The 18842-nt window shown below is 53.5% G+C and overlaps 1 protein-coding gene across 1 annotated transcript in view; it reads left to right on the forward strand.

The window, feature by feature from the left end:
- The window catches only part of LOC144672008 (protein PAT1 homolog 1-like), a 40194-nt gene that overhangs the window by 7182 nt on the left and 14170 nt on the right, over positions 1-18842 (forward strand). The window contains exons 4-11 of the mRNA XM_078533941.1: positions 1062-1169; positions 2548-2625; positions 4963-5138; positions 6924-7019; positions 9832-10012; positions 13194-13317; positions 15215-15312; positions 17429-17488. Of these exons, the coding sequence (XP_078390067.1) occupies positions 1062-1169; positions 2548-2625; positions 4963-5138; positions 6924-7019; positions 9832-10012; positions 13194-13317; positions 15215-15312; positions 17429-17488 (921 nt within the window). The remainder of the gene's footprint in view (positions 1-1061; positions 1170-2547; positions 2626-4962; positions 5139-6923; positions 7020-9831; positions 10013-13193; positions 13318-15214; positions 15313-17428; positions 17489-18842) is intronic.

Below are 18842 nucleotides of genomic sequence, written 5' to 3' on the forward strand. Positions count from 1 at the left end.
CCTCCTCCAGCCCCCAACAACATTGCCTATCTCTATAACCTCCTCCAGCCCCTACAACCTCCCTACCTCTGTAGCCTCCACCAGCCCCAACAACCCTCCCTCCCTCTGTAACCTCCCCCCTCCCTCTGTAACCACCTCCAGCCTCCAACAACCCTCCCTACCTCTGTAACCTCCTCCAGCCCCCAACAACATTGCCTATCTCTATAACCTCCTCCAGCCCCTACAACCTCCCTACCTCTGTAGCCTCCACCAGCCCCGACAACCCTCCCCTATCTCTGTAACCCCGTCCTGCGCTCCTCGAGCTCTAGCCACTGCCGCGGCTGTGATTTTAATCGCCTCCCCAGTGGCAGCCGTGCCTTCGGCTGCTATGGGCACTGAGCTCTGGAGCCCCCTCCCTCATCCTCTCCCTCCCCCTCCCAAGACGCTCCTTCAAACCTTGCCCTCTGGCCTAACAGTTCCTGACATTTCCTTATGTGGCTCAGCGCCAATATCATTTGTTAATCTCTCCCCTGAATTACCCTGGTTGTCTTATGGCATTGCAGACACCATGTAAATTCATGTTGTTACGAAGTTGCATGGCCTGTCTAATTTGGATTGATCCTTGCATTTAGGCCCTTGTGAAATTATACAGACCAGGCGGCCCATTGTACCTTTGCCAGCTTTTAAAAACGATGCCCAATTCATCCCACTTCCTCGGCTTTGCCCACATGTCCAAGTTTGCCAATGGTGTAAGGATTTGGCAGCGCCGTCAGCAGTGCAGACAAGAGCATAAAACTACAGAGCGAAAATTGATAAACACGCGGGCAAAACTGTGACAAATGGATTTCGGTGTAGCGAATTGAAAGATCATCCATTTTGGACCAAGAAAGCGCAGATCAGGAGGGTTAAACTGCTGAGAAGCTAGGAACCTGGGCAACCTAAAGAGATCCACTGTGCCATGCACAGAGAGATCATTGAAGTATAATGGCTTTTCACCCTTGCAATGTTAAGTGCAGGCTGCTGTATCCATTTCCCTCTGGACTGGACTTTTGAGTGTAACTGTGCTCTTTCCGCTCTTTCAGCCGTCCATTCTGTGCCCCACCCCCGTTCACGTGCGAGCTCCCATTCACCAGCGATTCTCAGCCCCCTTCAACGAGAGGATGTCGCCAACCCAGCTGTTGAATGTTGCGGTGAGGAGGGTGCCAAGGGGGAGTGGGGCGGGGCTCAGGAGCACACTGAGGGGGAAGGGTGGGTGTCATGGAGGAGGAGGGAACGATAGGGTGGGACATGGAGGCTGGGGGAACATGGGGGGGAGCGCGAGTAGGAGAGGGGGATAAAGAGGGAGGGGGAGAAAAAGAGAGGGGCGCAAGATGGAGAGGGGGGGAAATGGAGTGGGGGAAATTGAGGGAAGGGGCCGAGTAGCAGAGGGGGCACGCACGGAGGGAGGGGGGTCAAGAAGGAGAGGGCGGACGCATGGCTGGAGGGGGTCTGGAAGAAAGGGGGGGGTCTGGAAGGAGAGGGGGGGACACAGAGGGAGGGGGTCGAGAGGGAGGCGGGATGAGGAGGAGAGGGGGACACAGCGGGAGGTGGGACGAGGAGGAGAGGGGGACATGGAGGGAGGCGGGACGAGGAGGAGAGGAGGACACGGAGGGAGGTGGGACGAGGAGGAGAGGGGGACACAGAGGGAGGCGGGACGAGGAGGAGAGGGTCTGTCACACGGAGGGAGGCGGGATGAGGAGGAGAGAGGGACACGGAGGGAGGCGGGACGAGGAGTAGAGGGGGACACGGAGGGAGGCGGGAAGAGCAGGAGAGAGGCTGTCACACGGAGGGAGGTGGGACGAGGAGTAGAGGGGGACACGGAGGGAGGTGGGACAAGGAGGAGAGGGGGATACGGAGGGAGGTGGGACGAGGAGGAGAGGGGCTGTCACACGGAGGGAGGTGAGACGAGGAGGTGAGGGGGGACACGGAGGGAGGCGGGTCGAGATGGTGAGGGGGACACGGAGGGAGGCGGGACGAGGAGGAGAGGGGCTGTCACATGGAGGGAGGTGGGACGAGGAGGTGAGGGGGGACACGGAGGGAGGCAGGACGACATGGTGAGGGGGACACGGAGGGAGGCGGGTCGAGATGGTGAGGGGGACACGGAGGGAGGTGGGACGAGGAGGAGAGGGGCTGTCACACGGAAGGAGGTGGGTTGGCAAGGAGAAGGGGACACGGAGGGAGGGGGAGAGAGGAAGTGTGTGGCACGGGTGCGGAAGTGAGGCGGTTGAGAAAGAGGGAGCGAGTGTGGTCGGAGTCGGGGTGGTGAGGTGGCAGCTCTGGGTTTGTGGCGAGCGTGCAGCTTTGGGTCAGGAAGAGGTGGGTTATGATCATGTACAGGGTGGTGCAGCAAACGTCCAAGCATCTGCGGGCAGTATCTGGATGGACTAATCGTGGGCCTGACCTTCGCTCTTACCACCCCGAACTCTCCGGGAACCGATTCCTCTGGATGAACTGTTGTGGGATTGTCTTTGGACCGTGTCATTTACTTGGCTGTTTATTTTCTCCACCACCCCATTCCCACTCCTCCAGAATTCCTCACTGCGTGCCCACCATTTCCAAGGCGGCGTTACACAAGTGCTGAACCCACTTCTACTTGGAACGGCACAGGTACAACATGTTGGGAATGAAAGGATGATTGGAATGGGCAACATGATTTAGTATTAACTCCTGACTGCTATCGCTCTGTTCAGCTTGTGTCTCCCATCTCTCGCACGGCGCAGGGCTTATAATGCAGAGCAGGTGTTAGCCACTGGGGGCACTCTCCTGCCCTCTTGAGTCACCAGGTCATGCGTTCAAGCCCCGCTTGGGATACTCGAACCCCAAATTGGAGGCTGACACTCCCCCTGTGCCAGAGGGTCAGTAATGAGGGAGCTCCAGTTGTTGAAGGGGTAGGACTGAGGGAGTGCTGCACTGTCGGAGGGGCAGTACTGAGGGAGTGCTGTGCTGTCAGAGGGGCACTACTGAGGGAGCGCAAGTGTTGGAGGGTCAGCAATGAGGGAGCTCTAGTTGTTGGTAGATCAGCACTGAGAGAATGCTGCACTGTCGGTCAGTGATGAGAGCGTTTTAGTTGTTGGAGAGCAGTGTTGATTGTGCTCTAGTTGGAGGGTCAGTACAAAGGGATCACTGCACTGTCAGAGGGTCAGTAATGACAGAGCTCTATTTGGAGGGTCAGTACAGAGGAAGCAGTGCACTATCAGAGGGTCAGTCATGAGGGAGCTCTAGTTAGTAGAGGGGCAGTACTGAAGGAGTACCGCACTGTCGGAGGTCCTGTCTTTGGTTGATATGTTAAACTGAGGTCCCGTCTGCCCTTTTAAGGTAGACATAAAACTTCCCTCAGTCTCGACTGGAAGAAGAGCAGAGAGGTTGTCCCAGTGTCAATGCTAAGGTCAATATTTATCCCTCAACCACCATCACTGAGCCAGATTACCTGGGCATTAAAGCCTTGTGCGCTAGTAGACTGCTGTGTTTCCCGTGAGACAACAGAGACTCTACTTGAAAATAAAACACGTACTTCATTGGCTGCCATGTGCTTTGGGTGTTTTGAACTCGTACAGTGCACTTCATGAACACTGGATTGTTCTTGTTGAGAAAGCCTGGCACCTTTTGCACTCAGACTAGAGTTATACTGCCACCCGGTTGTACTGTTTCTTCCTGGCCTGAAATGGTGAGAGGATCGGATTGCTGGTGCAGAGTGTGCATATGAAACTGTTAGATGGGCACGTCACCACTGGGCCCTGTAAAATGCCCGAGTTCCAGCAGAGCAGGGTTATACTGTCGCCTGCGTGCTGCCAGAGAGTTGTAAAGCTCTCCAATTCATGGCCCCTGCTTTCAGATGCCACAGAGCCCGTCCGGAGTTATACTGTCACCTGCAACCTGAGCGGTGGTCGTCATCAAACAGGAGACCGGTGAGCAATTCACTGCTCCCACCACCCCCACCCACCCTCAAGGTTTGAAGTATGTAGGAGTTACACTGTTGCCTGCATGCTGTGATGGGGGCTTTGCCACCAAGCCCCATGGTGTTGAGGGAGCTTTACTCCACATATAATCTGTGCTGTACCTGTCCTGGGAGTGTTTGGGGAAAGAGTAGAAAGAACTTTACTCTGTATCTAACCCAATGCTGTACCTGTCCTGGGAGTGTTTGATGGGGACAGTGTAGAAAGAACTTTACTCTGTATCTAACCCCGTGCTGTACCTGCCCTGGGAATGTTTGATGGGGACAGTGTAGAGGGAGCTTTACTCTGTATCTAACCCCGTGCTGTACCTGTCCTGGGAGTGTTTGATGGGGACAGTGTAGAGGGAGCTTTACTCTGTCTCTAACCCCGTGCTATACCTGCCCTGGGAGTGTTTAATGGGGACAGTGTAGAGGGAGCTTTACTCTGTATCTAACCCCCGTGCTGTACCTGTCCTGGGAGTGTTTGATGGGGACAGTGTAGAGGGAGCTTTACTCTGTCTCTAACCACGTGCTGTACCTGCCCTGGGAGTGTTTGATCGGGACATTGCAGTGGGAACTTGACTCAACTTGCTGACCCAATGGATCATTTGTCAGTTGGGCCTGATTTGGTGGGATCACCAAACCTGCGCGGCCTCCTCTGCTGAAGCGGCTAAACTCTCATGTATTTGGCACACGTTACTGATTCCTCGCGGTGTGCATTTGTGTGTTTTTTGGACCTTGCTGACCCCGAGCAGATGAGGCCCTCAGTCTGTTTTCGACCTTGCGTCTTGTTGACCTCTCGCAGACGGGACTATCGGTGGGGTTGCTGGGGTGGGTGGATGTGGTGTGTGCCTGTGTATGTAAAACCTTGTACCTTGTCGATTCATTGCAGATGTAATCTTTGGGGTGTGTGTTTGACCTTGCCTGTTGTTGACACCGAGCAGACAAGACCCCCCCCACCCCAACCAGGTGTCTGTGTGTTTGACTTTGTGCCTTGTTACCCCCCACAACAGCAAACAGGGAGGATGTCCCCCAGTCACTTTGCCCGAGTCCCAGGTCTGGTAGGGAGCCAGCTGACGGCCTTGAACGCTAACCTGCTGCAAAGCAGGATGGGACAGATAATACCGCCCGTCACCGGTTTCCGGCCGTACTTCAGTCCGACTGCAGCAGGACACCTGCAGAATATCAGGTACCTTGGGGTTGGAGAAGGCGGGGTCTGTGACAGTCTGCTGAGGGCACTGTGATGAAATCTTTTTTTTCTTCTTGCGGATATTTTGGGTCTGCCTTTTTGTAATTTTGCACCTGTGGGGGGGAGTGAGCTTCGGTTGACTGGCGATTGTAACATTTAGAATACAGAATATACCAAGGGTTGATCTGTTTGACTCTGCCTCAGGGCAGGTGGGGGTTGAACCCCCGTTGGGAGATGTCACAGGTCAGTTCGAGGATCAGCGAACAGTTAGTCAAGAGCAGACGGAGGGGGAGGTCGGCTCCACGCAGCTAGGGCTGCTGTTAGCTTTGTGATGCTGGAGGGGCTGAGGCTCAGACAAACCCTGGGAGCTGTTCGGTAGCTCCCTGCTGCTAAGCGTTGGTGCTCAGAGAAGCCCAGAAGCAGTTGCTGGCAGTGGCATGGCTGAGAAGCTGGGACCATCGCCCTGTTCAGATGCTGAAGTGTAGCTTAGCCAACAGAGGAACACAGTCTCGGTAGCAGGTCAGCTTAGCACGAGAACGAAAAGGCTGGACCTGCAAACAGATTTGAGAGAAATCTCGATCAGTTCGCCTTTTGAGTTAAGATTGTATCCATGAAACGGTAGAGCTGCTGTCGGCTGTGACTCAGCCCCAGCTCTTTGAAAGAGAGGAGTTGAAATCCCTCATGAGGAAGACAGCTTTAGAGAATTTTTGTGGCTTGCAGCGATGACTGATGTCTGGGTGGGTTGCTGAGCAATGCATGGGACCTGCCTCAGTTGAGTCTGCCGTTTCATGTGCAGTTTGTGGTACGTCCCGCCACAGTTTGTCTGGCTAATTCATGTTTACCTCATGTTTAAGTCTGCACGTTATAGAGTGTAAGATAAATAGTATTGACTGTTTGCTTTGTCAATTCATGTACAGTAAGATTTCTTCTGTTGGCTTAAAACTGTGGAATCTTGTGGCTTTATTCTCTTAGTGAGTAACTGGGGTTTCAAATTTCATCTAATTCAGCAAAAAAAAAGGTTACTGGCCCCGAACCAGATCGAACCTAGATTTGGGGGTCTCGTCCAGGATTGTACTGACATTTGGCGGTGCGGGGTCTGGTCTGGAATTGTAACGACATTAGTTTGTGTGCAATTTATTCTGAGCCCCATTGGTCAGAGGAATATTTAAAGACTGCTCGTCATGCCTTAGACGGATCCAGCCTGGACTACTCCAACGCTCTCCCTTCCAGCCTCCCACCTTCCGCCCTTCATGACCTCATTCAAACTCTACTGCACTAAATTGCACCAAGGCCCTGTTGATCGATCAACGCCTCAGTTTTAATCTTCTTATTCTTGTTTCAATTCTCTGCCTGGCCTCATCGCTCCCTACCCCTCTAACTTTATTCAGCCTTGCTCCCCTGTGCTCCTCTGACCTTGACCCCAGTGCACACCACCGTTTTCAATCACTCCACCATTGGTAGCCATGCCTTCCGCAGCCTCAGCCTTCAGCTCTGGAATTCCCCTCCTAAACCTGACCCCATTCTCTCCCACCAAACCCTCTCTGGCCTGCCCCCTCCCCCCTCTCTGCCACACCTCCCTCCCCGGCCCAATCTCTGGGCCGCTGCAGTTTCTGCCCCTCCCCCACCCGCTCCTCTGGGCCCCCCCCTTCCCCACTCTCTGGCCCGCCGCCCACCCTCTCACTCCGGCTCACAGTCGCTCCTGCGAAATGCCTCCGATCTACTGTGTTGAATGATGCTGAATCAATGCTCGCTGTTTTGAGACCTTTGCTCAACTTTGCTCAACAGGTCTTCCCAGCCCATGTTCCGAGCCGACACGACCCACCTCCACCCCCAGCATCGACGCCTCCTCAACCAGCGGCTCCAGCTGCAGAATTCCAGGAAGTAAGTGGCTCCTTCCCTTGGTGTCCTATAGCAAGCCCCAGACTTTAGCAAGGCAGCCAAGGGCCATGGAGAAGGTGTAGAAGGGGATTTACTGGAAATAGCACTGGGGATGAGGGACTTCAGCTTGGAGGGGCGTGTGCGCAATCCTGGGCACCGCACTTTCGGGAGGTTGCCCTGGGCCCTTGGAGCGGGTGCGGAGGAGATTGATCAGAGCGGTCCCAGGGATTGAGGGACTTCAGTTAACGTGTTGAGACTGGAGAAGCTGGAAATGTTCTCCCTAGGGCAGAGAAGGTTAAAGGGGAGATTCAACAGAGGTGCTCAAAATCATGAGAGATTTGGATAGGTTAAATGGGGAGAAACTGTTTTCAGCGGGAGAAGAGTCGGCTAACAGGGGACACAGATTTAAGATGATTGGCAAAAAGAATCAGAGAGGGAAGGTGAGAATTCTTTTTAAATGCAGCAAGTCGTCACGATCAGGAATGCACTGTCTGAAAGGATAGTGGAAACTGATTCAATACTAACTTCCGAACGACCCGTGGATAAATGCATGAAATGTGGAAATTTGTGGGTGGTTGGGGGTTGCTCGTGGGTCAGAAACTGCCTCCTCGCCTCCCTGGGGACTTTCGGTCAAACCAGTCTCAGGCAGAGGAGCCGAAAGTGCTTGTGCTGGTGAGAGGACAGCAGTGTTACGTTGATTGATTTAGATTAGATTCACGTTGAGGCACGTTGACAGGGGATTGCAGAACAAGCATTACCCTGTGTCTAACTGTGTGCTGTACCTGTCCTCTGAGTGTTTAATGGGGACAGTGTAGCGGGAGCTTTACTCTGTATCTAACCCCGTGCTGTACCTCTCCTGGGAGTGTTTAATGGGGACAGTGTAGCGGGAGCTTTACTCTGTATCTAACCCCATGCTGTACCTGCCCCGGGAGTGTTTGATGGGGACAGTGTAGGGAGAGGTTTACTCTCTAACTGTCTGTCTAACCCTGTGCTGTCCCTGCCCTGGGAGCGTTTGAAGGAATAGAAGGGAGTCTTACTCCATATCGAAACTGTGCTGAACCAACCCCGGGAATGTTTGACACAATGGTGTTTTTTTTTCCTTCGTTCATTCGTAGGACATGGGAGTCGCTGGCAAAGCCAGCATTTGTTGCCCATCCCTAATTGCCCTTGAAATGAGCACTTCAGAGGGCCGTTAAGAGTCAACCACATCACGGTGGGCCTGTACTCGGTTGTAGGCCAGACCGGGTGGGGGTAGCAGATTTCTTTTCCTAAAAGGCGTTAATGAACAAGATGGATTTTTATGACAATCAGTGATAGTTGTCAGGGTCACCATTACTAAGACGAGCTTTCAATTCCAGCTTTATTAACTGAAGTTAAATTCCGTTCGCTGCCATGGTGGGATTTGAACCCATGTCCCCAGAGCTTTACCCTGGGCCTTTGGATCATGAGTCCAGTGACATTACAAATACACCACCATGTCCCTGCGCCTGGCCCCGAGCATTGGAGAACGTGAGAGCAGTGGCACAGGGGCACAGATAAATAGAGAACGTACAGTCTATCTCAATACTACAGATACAGTGTGGAATCATACCTCAATCACAAGACCGAGAAAGCAATGATTGGTCTCTGTGTCTCTCACTGCCTGTCTCGCACGCTTTCCCTCACTCTTTGCACTTATTTTTTTTTCTCCCTGTCCCTCTCCTCCTGTCTCGCACTTTCGCCCTCTCGCGCCTTCTCTCCCTCTCTCTCGCGCCTTCTCTCCCTCTCTTTCGCGCCTTCTCTCCCTCTCTTTCGCGCCTTCTCTCCCTCTCTCTCGCGCCTTCTCTCCCTCTCTTTCGCGCCTTCTCTCCCTCTCTCTCTTGCGCCTTCTCTCCCTCTCTCGCGCCTTCTCTCCCTCTCTTTCGCGCCTTCTCTCCCTCTCTCTCTTGCGCCTTCTCTCCCTCCCTCTCTCGCACCTTCTCTCCCTCTCTCTCGCGCCTTCTCTCCCTCTTTCGCGCCTTCTCTCGCTCTCTCTCGCACCTTCTCTCCCTCTCCCTTGTGCCTTCTCTCCCCCTCTCTCGCACCTTCTCTCCCTCCCTCTCGCGCCTTCTCTCGCGCCTTCTCTCCCTCCCTCTCGCACCTTCTCTCCCTCTCTCTCGCGCCTTCTCTCCCTCTCTCTCGCGCCTTCTCTCCCCCTCTCTCGCACCTTCTCTCCCTCTCTCTCGCGCCTTCTCTCCCTCTCTCTCGCACCTTCTCTCCCTCTCTCTCGCACCTTCTCTCCCTCTCTCTCGCGCCTTCTCTCCCTCTCTCTCGCGCCTTCTCTCCCTCTCTCTCTCGCGCCTTCTCTCCCTCCCTCTCTCGTGCCTTCTCTCCCTCGCTCTCTCGCGCCTTCTCACCCTCGCTCCCTCATGCCTTCTCTCGCTCTCTCGCGCCTTCTCTCACTCTCTCGCGCCTTCTCTCCCTCTCTCGCGCCTTCTCTCCCTCTCTCACACGCCTTCTCTCCCCCTCTCTCTCGTGCCTTCTCTCCCTCTCGCCTTCTCTCCCTCCCTCTCTCTCTCGCGCCTTCTCTCCCTCTCTCTCGCGCCTTCTCTCCCTCTCTCTCGCGCCTTCTCTCCCTCTCTCTCGCGCCTTCTCTCCCTCTCTCGCGCCTTCTCTCCCTCCCTCCCTCTCTCGCGCCTTCTCTCCCTCCCTCTCTCGCGCCTTCTCTCCCTCTCTCTCTTGCGCCTTCTCTCCCTCTCTCTCTCGCGCCTTCTATCCCTCTCCCTCTCACGCCTTCTCTCCCTCTCTCTCTCTCGCGCCTCCCCGTGCTCGCTCTCTTTCTCTCTCTCTCGCTCAGCCAACACCGAGGGCAGAATGGATCTGGAGGAGACAGGCACAGCAGGGGCAGCTATCATGAGCAGATGAAGAAGGACCCCTACAGCAACCTGATGACCCAGCGGGAGAAGGAGTGGGTCAGCAAGATCCAAATGATGCAGCTACAGAGCGCAGACCCCTACCTGGATGATTACTACTATCAGGTAGGCAGGGCTGGGGGCGGTTGTCGCTGGCGGCTCAGGCCGCATCAACAGACAGGACCCAGGCTCAAACCCTGGCCTGGTGCTGCGCTAGCCTGATGCACCAGGCGTGGTACTGAGTGTCTCTCTCTCTCTCACCCGCGCGCGCACAACTCCTGCGATAGTTAATCTCATCCAGCGTGGTAATGAGCCCCAAGCGCACAATTCAAAACCTGAGAAGTTGCGTTAAACTTTTGCAGAATCTTGCTTAGGCCGCAGTTGGAGTACTTCGCACACTACTGGCCTCCATTTTGTCAAAGAGATAAAAAGGAATTGGTGAAGATGCAAAAGAGGCTTCGAGGTAGGATGCCAGAACTGAGCAGTTAGACCTATCAGGGAAGATTGAACACTGGGGTTTTTCTTTTGCCTGATGGGGACATTTTGGATTATGAAAGAGTTTGAGACGGTAGACGTAGAGGTGATGTTCACAGTCATGGGTGAGACCAGGGCATGGGTCCATAAGTGTTCGATAACCACTAATAAATCCAGTTGGGAATTCAGGAGGAACTGCTTTACCCAGAGAGCCATGAGAATGTGGAACTCACGCCCACAGGGAGTAATTGAGGTGAATAGTGTTGGTTGCCTTGAAGGAAAAGCTAAATGAATACATGAAAGAGAAAGGAAGTGAAGGATCGGTTGATTGGTGAGATGAAGTGGAGTGGGAGGGAGGAGGCTGGTGTGGAGCAAAAATGCTGACATGGACCGGTTGGGCTGAATGGCCTATTCCTGTGTGGTAAAATTCAGTGTAATTCCGTGTCAATGTGACTTGGGCTGAGAGCTCGCAAGAAAGGCAACTGCTACCATGGACTGGCGGGTAGGATGGCCTGTTCCCGTGTTGTGTACACTCACGCACAAGGGGGTGGACGTCAACAGTCCAGACCTTTACCGGAACGCCCTCTCGTTTCCCAGTCCGGCAGGCGGGGCAATGAGGCCCAGAGGCCTCCGGTGAACGTGATGGGAGGAAACCCCCCCCCCCGGATTCCGTCCGGCTCGATCGATCAATTTGACTATCCTGGCTGGAAACTGAAGCCCAGAAATGCAAGAGGCTTCTCCCCATCTCTGGCAGTGTTCCAGCCGCAAACAAACAAAATAAGAGCAGAAGTAGGCCATTCGGCCCCTCGAGCTTGCTCCGACGTTCAATAAGATCATGGCTGATCTGTTTGTGTTTCGAATTCCACACTCCCATCTACTCCTGATAACCTTTGATTCCCTTACCTAACAAGAATCTATCTACGATAAAAGCAAAAAAAAAATCTATCTACCACCACCTTAAAAAGATTCAGTGACCCCCCCGACTGCGTCTACCGCCTTTGGCAGCAGAGAGTTCCAAAGTCGCACAACTCTCAGAGAGAAAATAATTCTCCTCGTCTCTGCCCTATAAGAGTGACCTGTAATTTTAAAACAGTGCTCCCTAGTCCTGGACTCACCTACAAAAGGAAACATCCTTCCCACATCCACCTCGTCAAGACCGTTCAGGATCTGATATCCTTCAGTCAAGTCACCCCTCACTCTTCTAAACTCCAGTGGAAACAAACCAGCCTGTCCAACCTTTCCTTATAAGACCACCCGCTCAGTCCAGGTATCAATCTAGTAAACCTCCTCTGAGCCGCCTCCAATGCATTTACACCTTTAAGTAAGAAGACCAAAACTGCGCACAATAGTCGAGGTGCAGTCTCACCAATGCCGTGTATAACTGAAGCACAACATCCTTACCTTTATGTTCAATTTCTCGCATAGCAAAAGCTAACATTCCATTAGCCTTCTTGATTACATGTTGTCCCTGCATACTAACTTTTTGTAACTCATGCACGAGAACACCTAGATCCCTCTGCACCTCAGAAGTCTGCAGTCGTTCCCTATTTAAGTAATACTCTGCTTTTGTTATTCTCCCTGCTAAAGTGAACAACTTCACATTTTCCCACATTACACCCCATCTGCCAGATTTTTGCCACACACTCAAGCTATCGATATCTGCCTGCAAACTCCTCATGTTGTCTTCACAGCATACTTTCCTACCTATCTTTGTGTTGTCTGCAAACTTAGCGACCGTGCCTTCGCTCCCCTCATCTAAGTCATTGATGTAAACTGTAAAAAGTTGAGGCCCGGGCACAGACAGACCCCTGTGGGACTCCTAGTCGCATCCTTATAATTGGACAAAGGCCCATATATGCGTACTCTCTGTTTTCTGCCAGCCAATCTCCTCTCCAGGCTAGTAGCCACAGCCATGGAAACTGCATAGAAAGCTACAGCACAGAAGGAGGCCAATCAGCCCTGGTTGCCTGTGCCAGATCTTTGAAAGAGCAGTCATAATTCGTCTCACATCTGTTTTGCCCATGACCCTGTAGGTTCCTGATCCTCAAGTACCTGTCCAAATTCCTTTTAGGATTATTAATGGGATCATTTTTTTTTTAAGGTCAAGTGTTCCAGACCCTGACTTTTCTGTATGAAACAAAATGTCTCATCTCCCCTCTAGCTCCTTTGCCGATGATTTTTAAACCTCTGATCTCTGGCTATTGACCTACTTCCCTGAGGGAATAGCTTTGCCATCTCTGCTTCATTAAAAACCTCTTTATTAACTGTGAAACCTCTTTCAGGTCACCTCTCAATCCCTCACTGTTACCAGGAGGGCGATCCTAATGTTCCCAACCTCTGCTCATAACTGAAATTCCTCATTCGTGGTAAACCCCCCCCTCTGTATCCCCATTTATGACTCATGGTTTCTTTTTTGCTCAGTAAGTTGTTTTTTTTTCCATACCACAGAGGTTTTGGTTTTAAAATTCATGTTTAATGTTGTGCCAATGTTTACCAATCTGAAATTTGATCAGCAGCCCTTTGGGTGAGAAAGATTTTGACATGTGGCACCCCCCCCCCCCCCCCACGCAAAAAAGTTGGACAGGCCTGCTTTACATCTTCCCGAAAGTGTGGTGCCCAGAATTGTCCACAATACTCCAGCCGAAGCCTAATCAGTGATTTATGAAATTCAAGTACTAGTTTCTTTGCTTTTATGTTCTATGCCACCAATTATTAAAAACCAAGTAACCCATGTGCTTTTTTAATCACCTTATTGACTTACCCTGCCCCCATGTGCTGAAGGACACCGGTCTCTCCGCTCACCTGTTGTCCCCATTGCTTTCTCCCAACACAGAACTACTTTGAGAGGTTGGAGAAGAAGCAGGCGGCTCTGGACTTGAACAATGAGGGGCCCAAGAAGGAGCGGACGAAGCTGATCACGCCGCAGGTGGCGAAGCTGGAGCACACCTACCGGCCAGGTAATTCCATATGGCTGCCTCCACGCAAAGTGCGGGCCTCAGGTCAAGGGTCAGCACTGGAGCGGGCCAACGCTTGGCCCTCCTGGACCTCTGCTTTCTCAGCCATGACCTGTGGGGAGCGCCCCCACAGCTCCCTGCCCCCTGCCACCTTCTAAACCCTCGACCTCTAACGCCTAGAAGGACGTAGAAACTAGGAGCAGGAGGAGGCCATTCGGCCCTTCGAGCCTGCTCCGCCATTCAATATGATCATGGCTGATCCTCTAAGTCAACGCCATATTCCCGCTTTCTCGCCATACCCCCTCGATGCCCCTAATATCTAAAAATGTATCAATTTCTTTCTTGAATATACTCAGTGATCCGGCCTCATAGCCTTCTGTGGTAGAGAGTTCCACAGATTGACCGCCCTCTGAGTGAAGTAATTTTTCCTGATCTCAGTCCTAAATGGACTGCCCCGTACCCTGAGACTGTGGCCCCTGGTTCTAGACTCCCCAGCCAGGGGAAACATCATCCCTGCATCCAGTCTGTGTAGCCCTGTTAGAATTTTATATGTTTTAATTAGATTCCCCTCTCATTATTTTAAACTCCAGTGAATACAGACCCAGTCCAACCAATCTCATGCGACAGTCCTGCCATCCCCAATATCAGCCTAGTGAACTTTTGCTGCACTCCCTCTATGGCAAGTATATCCTTTCTTAGGTAGGGAAACCAAAACTGCACGTAATACTCCAGGTGTGGTCTCACCAAGGCCCAGTATAACTGCAGTGAGGCATCCCTACTTGTGAACTCGAGTCCTCTTGCAATGAAGACCAACTTAGCATTTGCCTTCCTAATTGCTTGCTGCACCTGCCTATTTACTTTCATTGACTGGTACACAAGGACACCCAGATCCCTTTGTGCATCCACATTTCCCAATATACCACCATTTAAACAATACTCTGCCTTATGTTTTTCACACCGAAGAGTATAAGCGTTTACCCACGTTATGCTGCATCTGCCATGTGTTTCCCCACACACACAACTTGTCAAAATCGCCCTGAAGCCTCCTTGCATCCTCCTCCCAAATCTTAACCCTGCCCAGATTTGTGTCATCAGCAAACTTGGAAACATTGCATTTGGTTCCCTCATCCAAGAGCAGCAGATGCATGGGATCAGCACCACCTGCAAGTTCCCCTCCAAGCCTCTCACCATGCTGACTTGAAATATATCACTCTTCCTTCCCTGTGTCTGGTGCAAAATCCTGGAACTCCCTCCCTAACAGCACTGTGGATGTACCTACGCCACATGGACTGCAGCAGTTCAAGAAGGCGGCTCACACCCACCTTCTCAAGGGCAAGGAGCTTACAGGCGGTAAATGCTGGTCTTGTCAGCGATGTCCATATTCGTGAAAGAATAAATGAAGCCCTAAAAACACTCTTAAGCTTGGGGCTGAACCGGGGCAAAAACAGCCTGCTTAATTGGCACCCCATCTGCCAGTTTAAACATTCACTCCCTCCACCACCAGTACACAGTGGCAGCAGTGTGTACTATCTACAAGATGCACTGTAGTAACTCAGCAAGGCTCCTTAGACAGCGCCTTGCAACCCTACGACCACTACCATCTAGAAGAATAAGGGCAGCTGATACATGGGAACACCACCACCTGGAATTTCCCCTCCAAGCCACACACCATCCTGACTTGGAACTATATCGCCATTCCTTCACTGTCGGTTGGTCAAAATCCTGGAACTCCCTAACAGCACTGTGGGTCTACCTACAGCAGATGGACTGCAGTGGTTTAAGAAAACAGCTCACCGTCACCTCGACGGCAGCGAGGGATGGCAATAAATATTGGGCTTAGGAGCGACACTCGCATGCCAAAAAAACCTGCTGGTGCTGACGGCTCCTTTGTTGGTTACAGTGCAGTTCGAGGGGTCCTTGGGTAAACTCACCGTATCCAGTGTGAACAACCCTCGGAAGATGATCGACGCCGTGGTGACGACACGCACAGATGATGATGTAAGCTCTAAAATTTGTCTATTGTCTTATTTGTTTTTCTTTGTTCCTTTTGAACCTTCATTGCACCATGGTCCCTGGACACTGACTATTCTCTGTACCAAAGAGCTTGCTTTCCCTCTGAAGCTCCACGCTACTTCATCTGTGGCTCAGTTGATGGCAATGTTCCATTGCCCTGACTCAGAGGCCCTTGTCTATGGGAGGCCCCAGTCCAGAGATTCAAGCCCTCAGAACCCAGGGGGACATTCCCCTGTTGCCAGCATTGAGAGAGTGCTGCGCTGTTCAAGGGGGTGTGTGTGCACCAGGTTAATTTAGAGTCATCATAGGGTAAAATAGAGGCCAAGCTCACCAGGTGTCCTTCGCTGACACTAAGGGAGAGGAGGGTATTTCTGGAGCCCTCCCTTTGCTCTGAAACCCCTTCCACAAACATTCACTCCCTCCACCGCCGACACACAGTAGCAGCAGTGTGTGTACGATCTACAAGATGCACTGCAGGAACTCACCAGGGCTCCTTCGACAGCACATCCCAAACCTACAACCACTGCCATCTAGTAGGACAAGGGCAGCAGATACATGGGAACACCACCACTTGGAAGTTCCCCTCCAAGTCACTCACCATCCTCACTTGGAAATATATCGGCCGTTCCTTCACTGTTGCCAGGTCAAAATCCTGGAGCTCCCTTCCAAACAGCACTGTGGGTGCACCTATACCACATGGACTGCAGCAGTTCAAGAAGGCTGCTCACCACCACCTTCTTGAGGACAGTCGGGGTGGGCAATAAATGCTAGCCCAGCCAGCGACATCCACATCCTGTTAAACAAATTTTAAAAATGAGGGTTGCAGGTGTATCTGGAGATTCCCCTCGCACTGACATTGGGAGATGGGGGTTACAGTTGTACCTGGAGATCTTGTCTCGGAGTGATACTGAGAGATGGGCTGATGGTTGCAGTGTTTCTGGAGATTCCTGTCGCACTGACAATGGGGAAGCGGCCATGGGTTACAGCTGTACCTGTAGACGTACCTTGTACTGACGCTGAGTGACAAGTGTTACAGGTGTATATGGAGACCAGCCCCCTCATATACTGATGCTGAGAGACCAGGGTTACAGGTGTATATGGAGACCATTCCCCTCACACTGATGCTGGGAGACCAGGGTTACAGGTGTATATGGAGACCACACCCCTCACACTGATGCTGGGAGATCAGGGTTACAGGTGTATATGGAGACCACACCCCTCACACTGACGCAGAGAGACCAGGATTACAGGTGTATATGGAGACCAGCCCCCTCGCACTGACGCAGAGAGACAAGGGTTACAGGTGTATATGGAGACCACACCCCTCCCCTCACATTGACACGGAGAGACAAGGGTTACAGGTGTATATGGAGACCAGCCCCCTCATACTGACGCTGAGAGACCAAGGTTACAGGTGTATATGGAGACCATTCCCCTCACACTGACGCAGAGAGACAAGGGTTACAGGTGTATATGGAGACCAGGGTTACAGGTGTATATGGAGACCACTCCCCTCACACTGACGCAGAGAGACCAGGGTTACAGGTGTATATGGAGACCACACCCCTCACACTGACGCAGAGAGACCAGGATTACAGGTGTATATAGAGACCAGCCCCCTCATATACTGACGCTGAGAGACCAGGGTTACAGGTGTATATGGAGACCATTCCCCTCATACTGACGCAGAGAGACAAGGGTTACAGGTGTATATGGAGACCACTCTCCTCACACTGACACAGAGGGACAAGGATTACAGGTTTATATGGAGACCACTCCCCTTACACTGATGCTGAGAGACCAGGGTTTCAGGTGTATCAGGAGACCACTCTCCTCGCACTGTCTCTGGGAGAGAAAAGTTACAGATGTATCTGGAGACCACTCCTCACACTGACACTAAACGACAAGGGCTACTGTGTACCTGGAGACCACTGCCCCCTGTGCCATAGCCCCAGCTACTGTTTTCTTTTAAGAAGTGGGTTGTGACCAAGCGTGGTTGTATCGAGGAAGGTTGAGGCTGATCTTCCTGAGAGAGGGTATATTTGGAAGTCCGTGGTGAGTTTCATTACAGGCTCTGATCCTCTGCCCTTTCTCCCCATAGGAAACAAAAGAGAAGCAAGTGCGGGACAAGAGGCGGCAGACACTCTTTGCCATTGAACAAGTAAGAGACCAGCGTCCCCGACACCCCGGAGACCTGCGTCCCCGACACCCTGGTGACCTGCGTCCCGACACCCCGGAGACCTGCGCCCCGACAACCCGGAGACCGGCATCCCCGACACCCCGGAGACCTGCCCCCCGACACACCGGAGACCTGCGCCCCGACACCCCGGTGACCTGCGTCCCGACACCCCGGAGACCTGAGCCCCGACACCCCAGTGACCTGCGTCCCGACACCCCGGTGACCTGCGTCCCGACACCCCGGTGACCTGCGTCCCGACACCCCGGTGACCTGCGTCCCGCATCCCGACACCCCGGTGACCTGCGTCCCGCATCCCGACACCCCGGAGACCTGCATCCCCGACACCCCGGAGACCTGAGCCCCGACACCCCGGAGACCTGCGTCCCAACACCCCGGAGACCTGAGCCCCGACACCCCAGTGACCTGCGTCCCGACACCCCAGAGACCTGCGTCCCGACACCCCGGAGACCTGAGCCCCGACACCCCAGTGACCTGCGCCCCGACACCCCAGAGACCTGAGCCCCGACACCCCGGAGACCTGCGCCCCAACACTCCGGAGACCTACGTCCCGCCACCCCGGAGACCTGCATCCCGCATCCCGACACCCCGGAGACCTGCGTCCCGACACCCCGGAGACCTGCGTCCCGCATCCCGACACCCCGGAGAGCTGCGTCCCCGACACCCCGGAGACCTGCGTCCCCGACACCCCGGAGACCTGCGTCCCGACACCCCGGAGACCTGCGTCCCGACACCCCGGAGACCTGCGTCCCGACACCCCGGAGACCTGCGCCCCGACACCCTGGAGACCTGCGCCCCGACACCCCGGTGACCTGCGTCCCCGACACCCCGGAGACCTGCGCCCCGACACCCCGGAGACCTGCGTCCCCGACACCCCGGAGACCTGCGTCCCCGACACCCCGGAGACCTGCGTCCCCGACACGCCGGAGACCTGCGTCCCGACACGCCGGAGACCTGCGTCCCGACATCCCGGAGACCTGCGTCCCCGACACCCCGGAGACCTGCGTCCCCGACACCCCGGAGACCTGCGTCCCCGACACCCCGGAGACCTGCGTCCCCGACACCCCGGAGACCTGCGTCCCCGACATCCCGGTGGATGGGATGCTCGCCTCTTTTGTGAAAATTTTTGGAATTTTGATCAGATACTACAAATGCTGAAATTAATATTTAGTCCTCAAGTCTTACCCCGTCCTGTGTTACTGACTGTATCTCAACTGATGTGAATCCAGCTCCCTCACACTGTCGCTCAGTAACCCCTCTCCCCCAGCACCCTGTGTTACTGACTGTATCTCTACTGATGTTATTCCAGCTCCCTCAC

This window comes from Cetorhinus maximus, chromosome 35 (genome assembly GCF_964194155.1).
Source record: "Cetorhinus maximus chromosome 35, sCetMax3.hap1.1, whole genome shotgun sequence".
NCBI classification, from domain to species: Eukaryota; Metazoa; Chordata; class Chondrichthyes; order Lamniformes; family Cetorhinidae; genus Cetorhinus; species Cetorhinus maximus.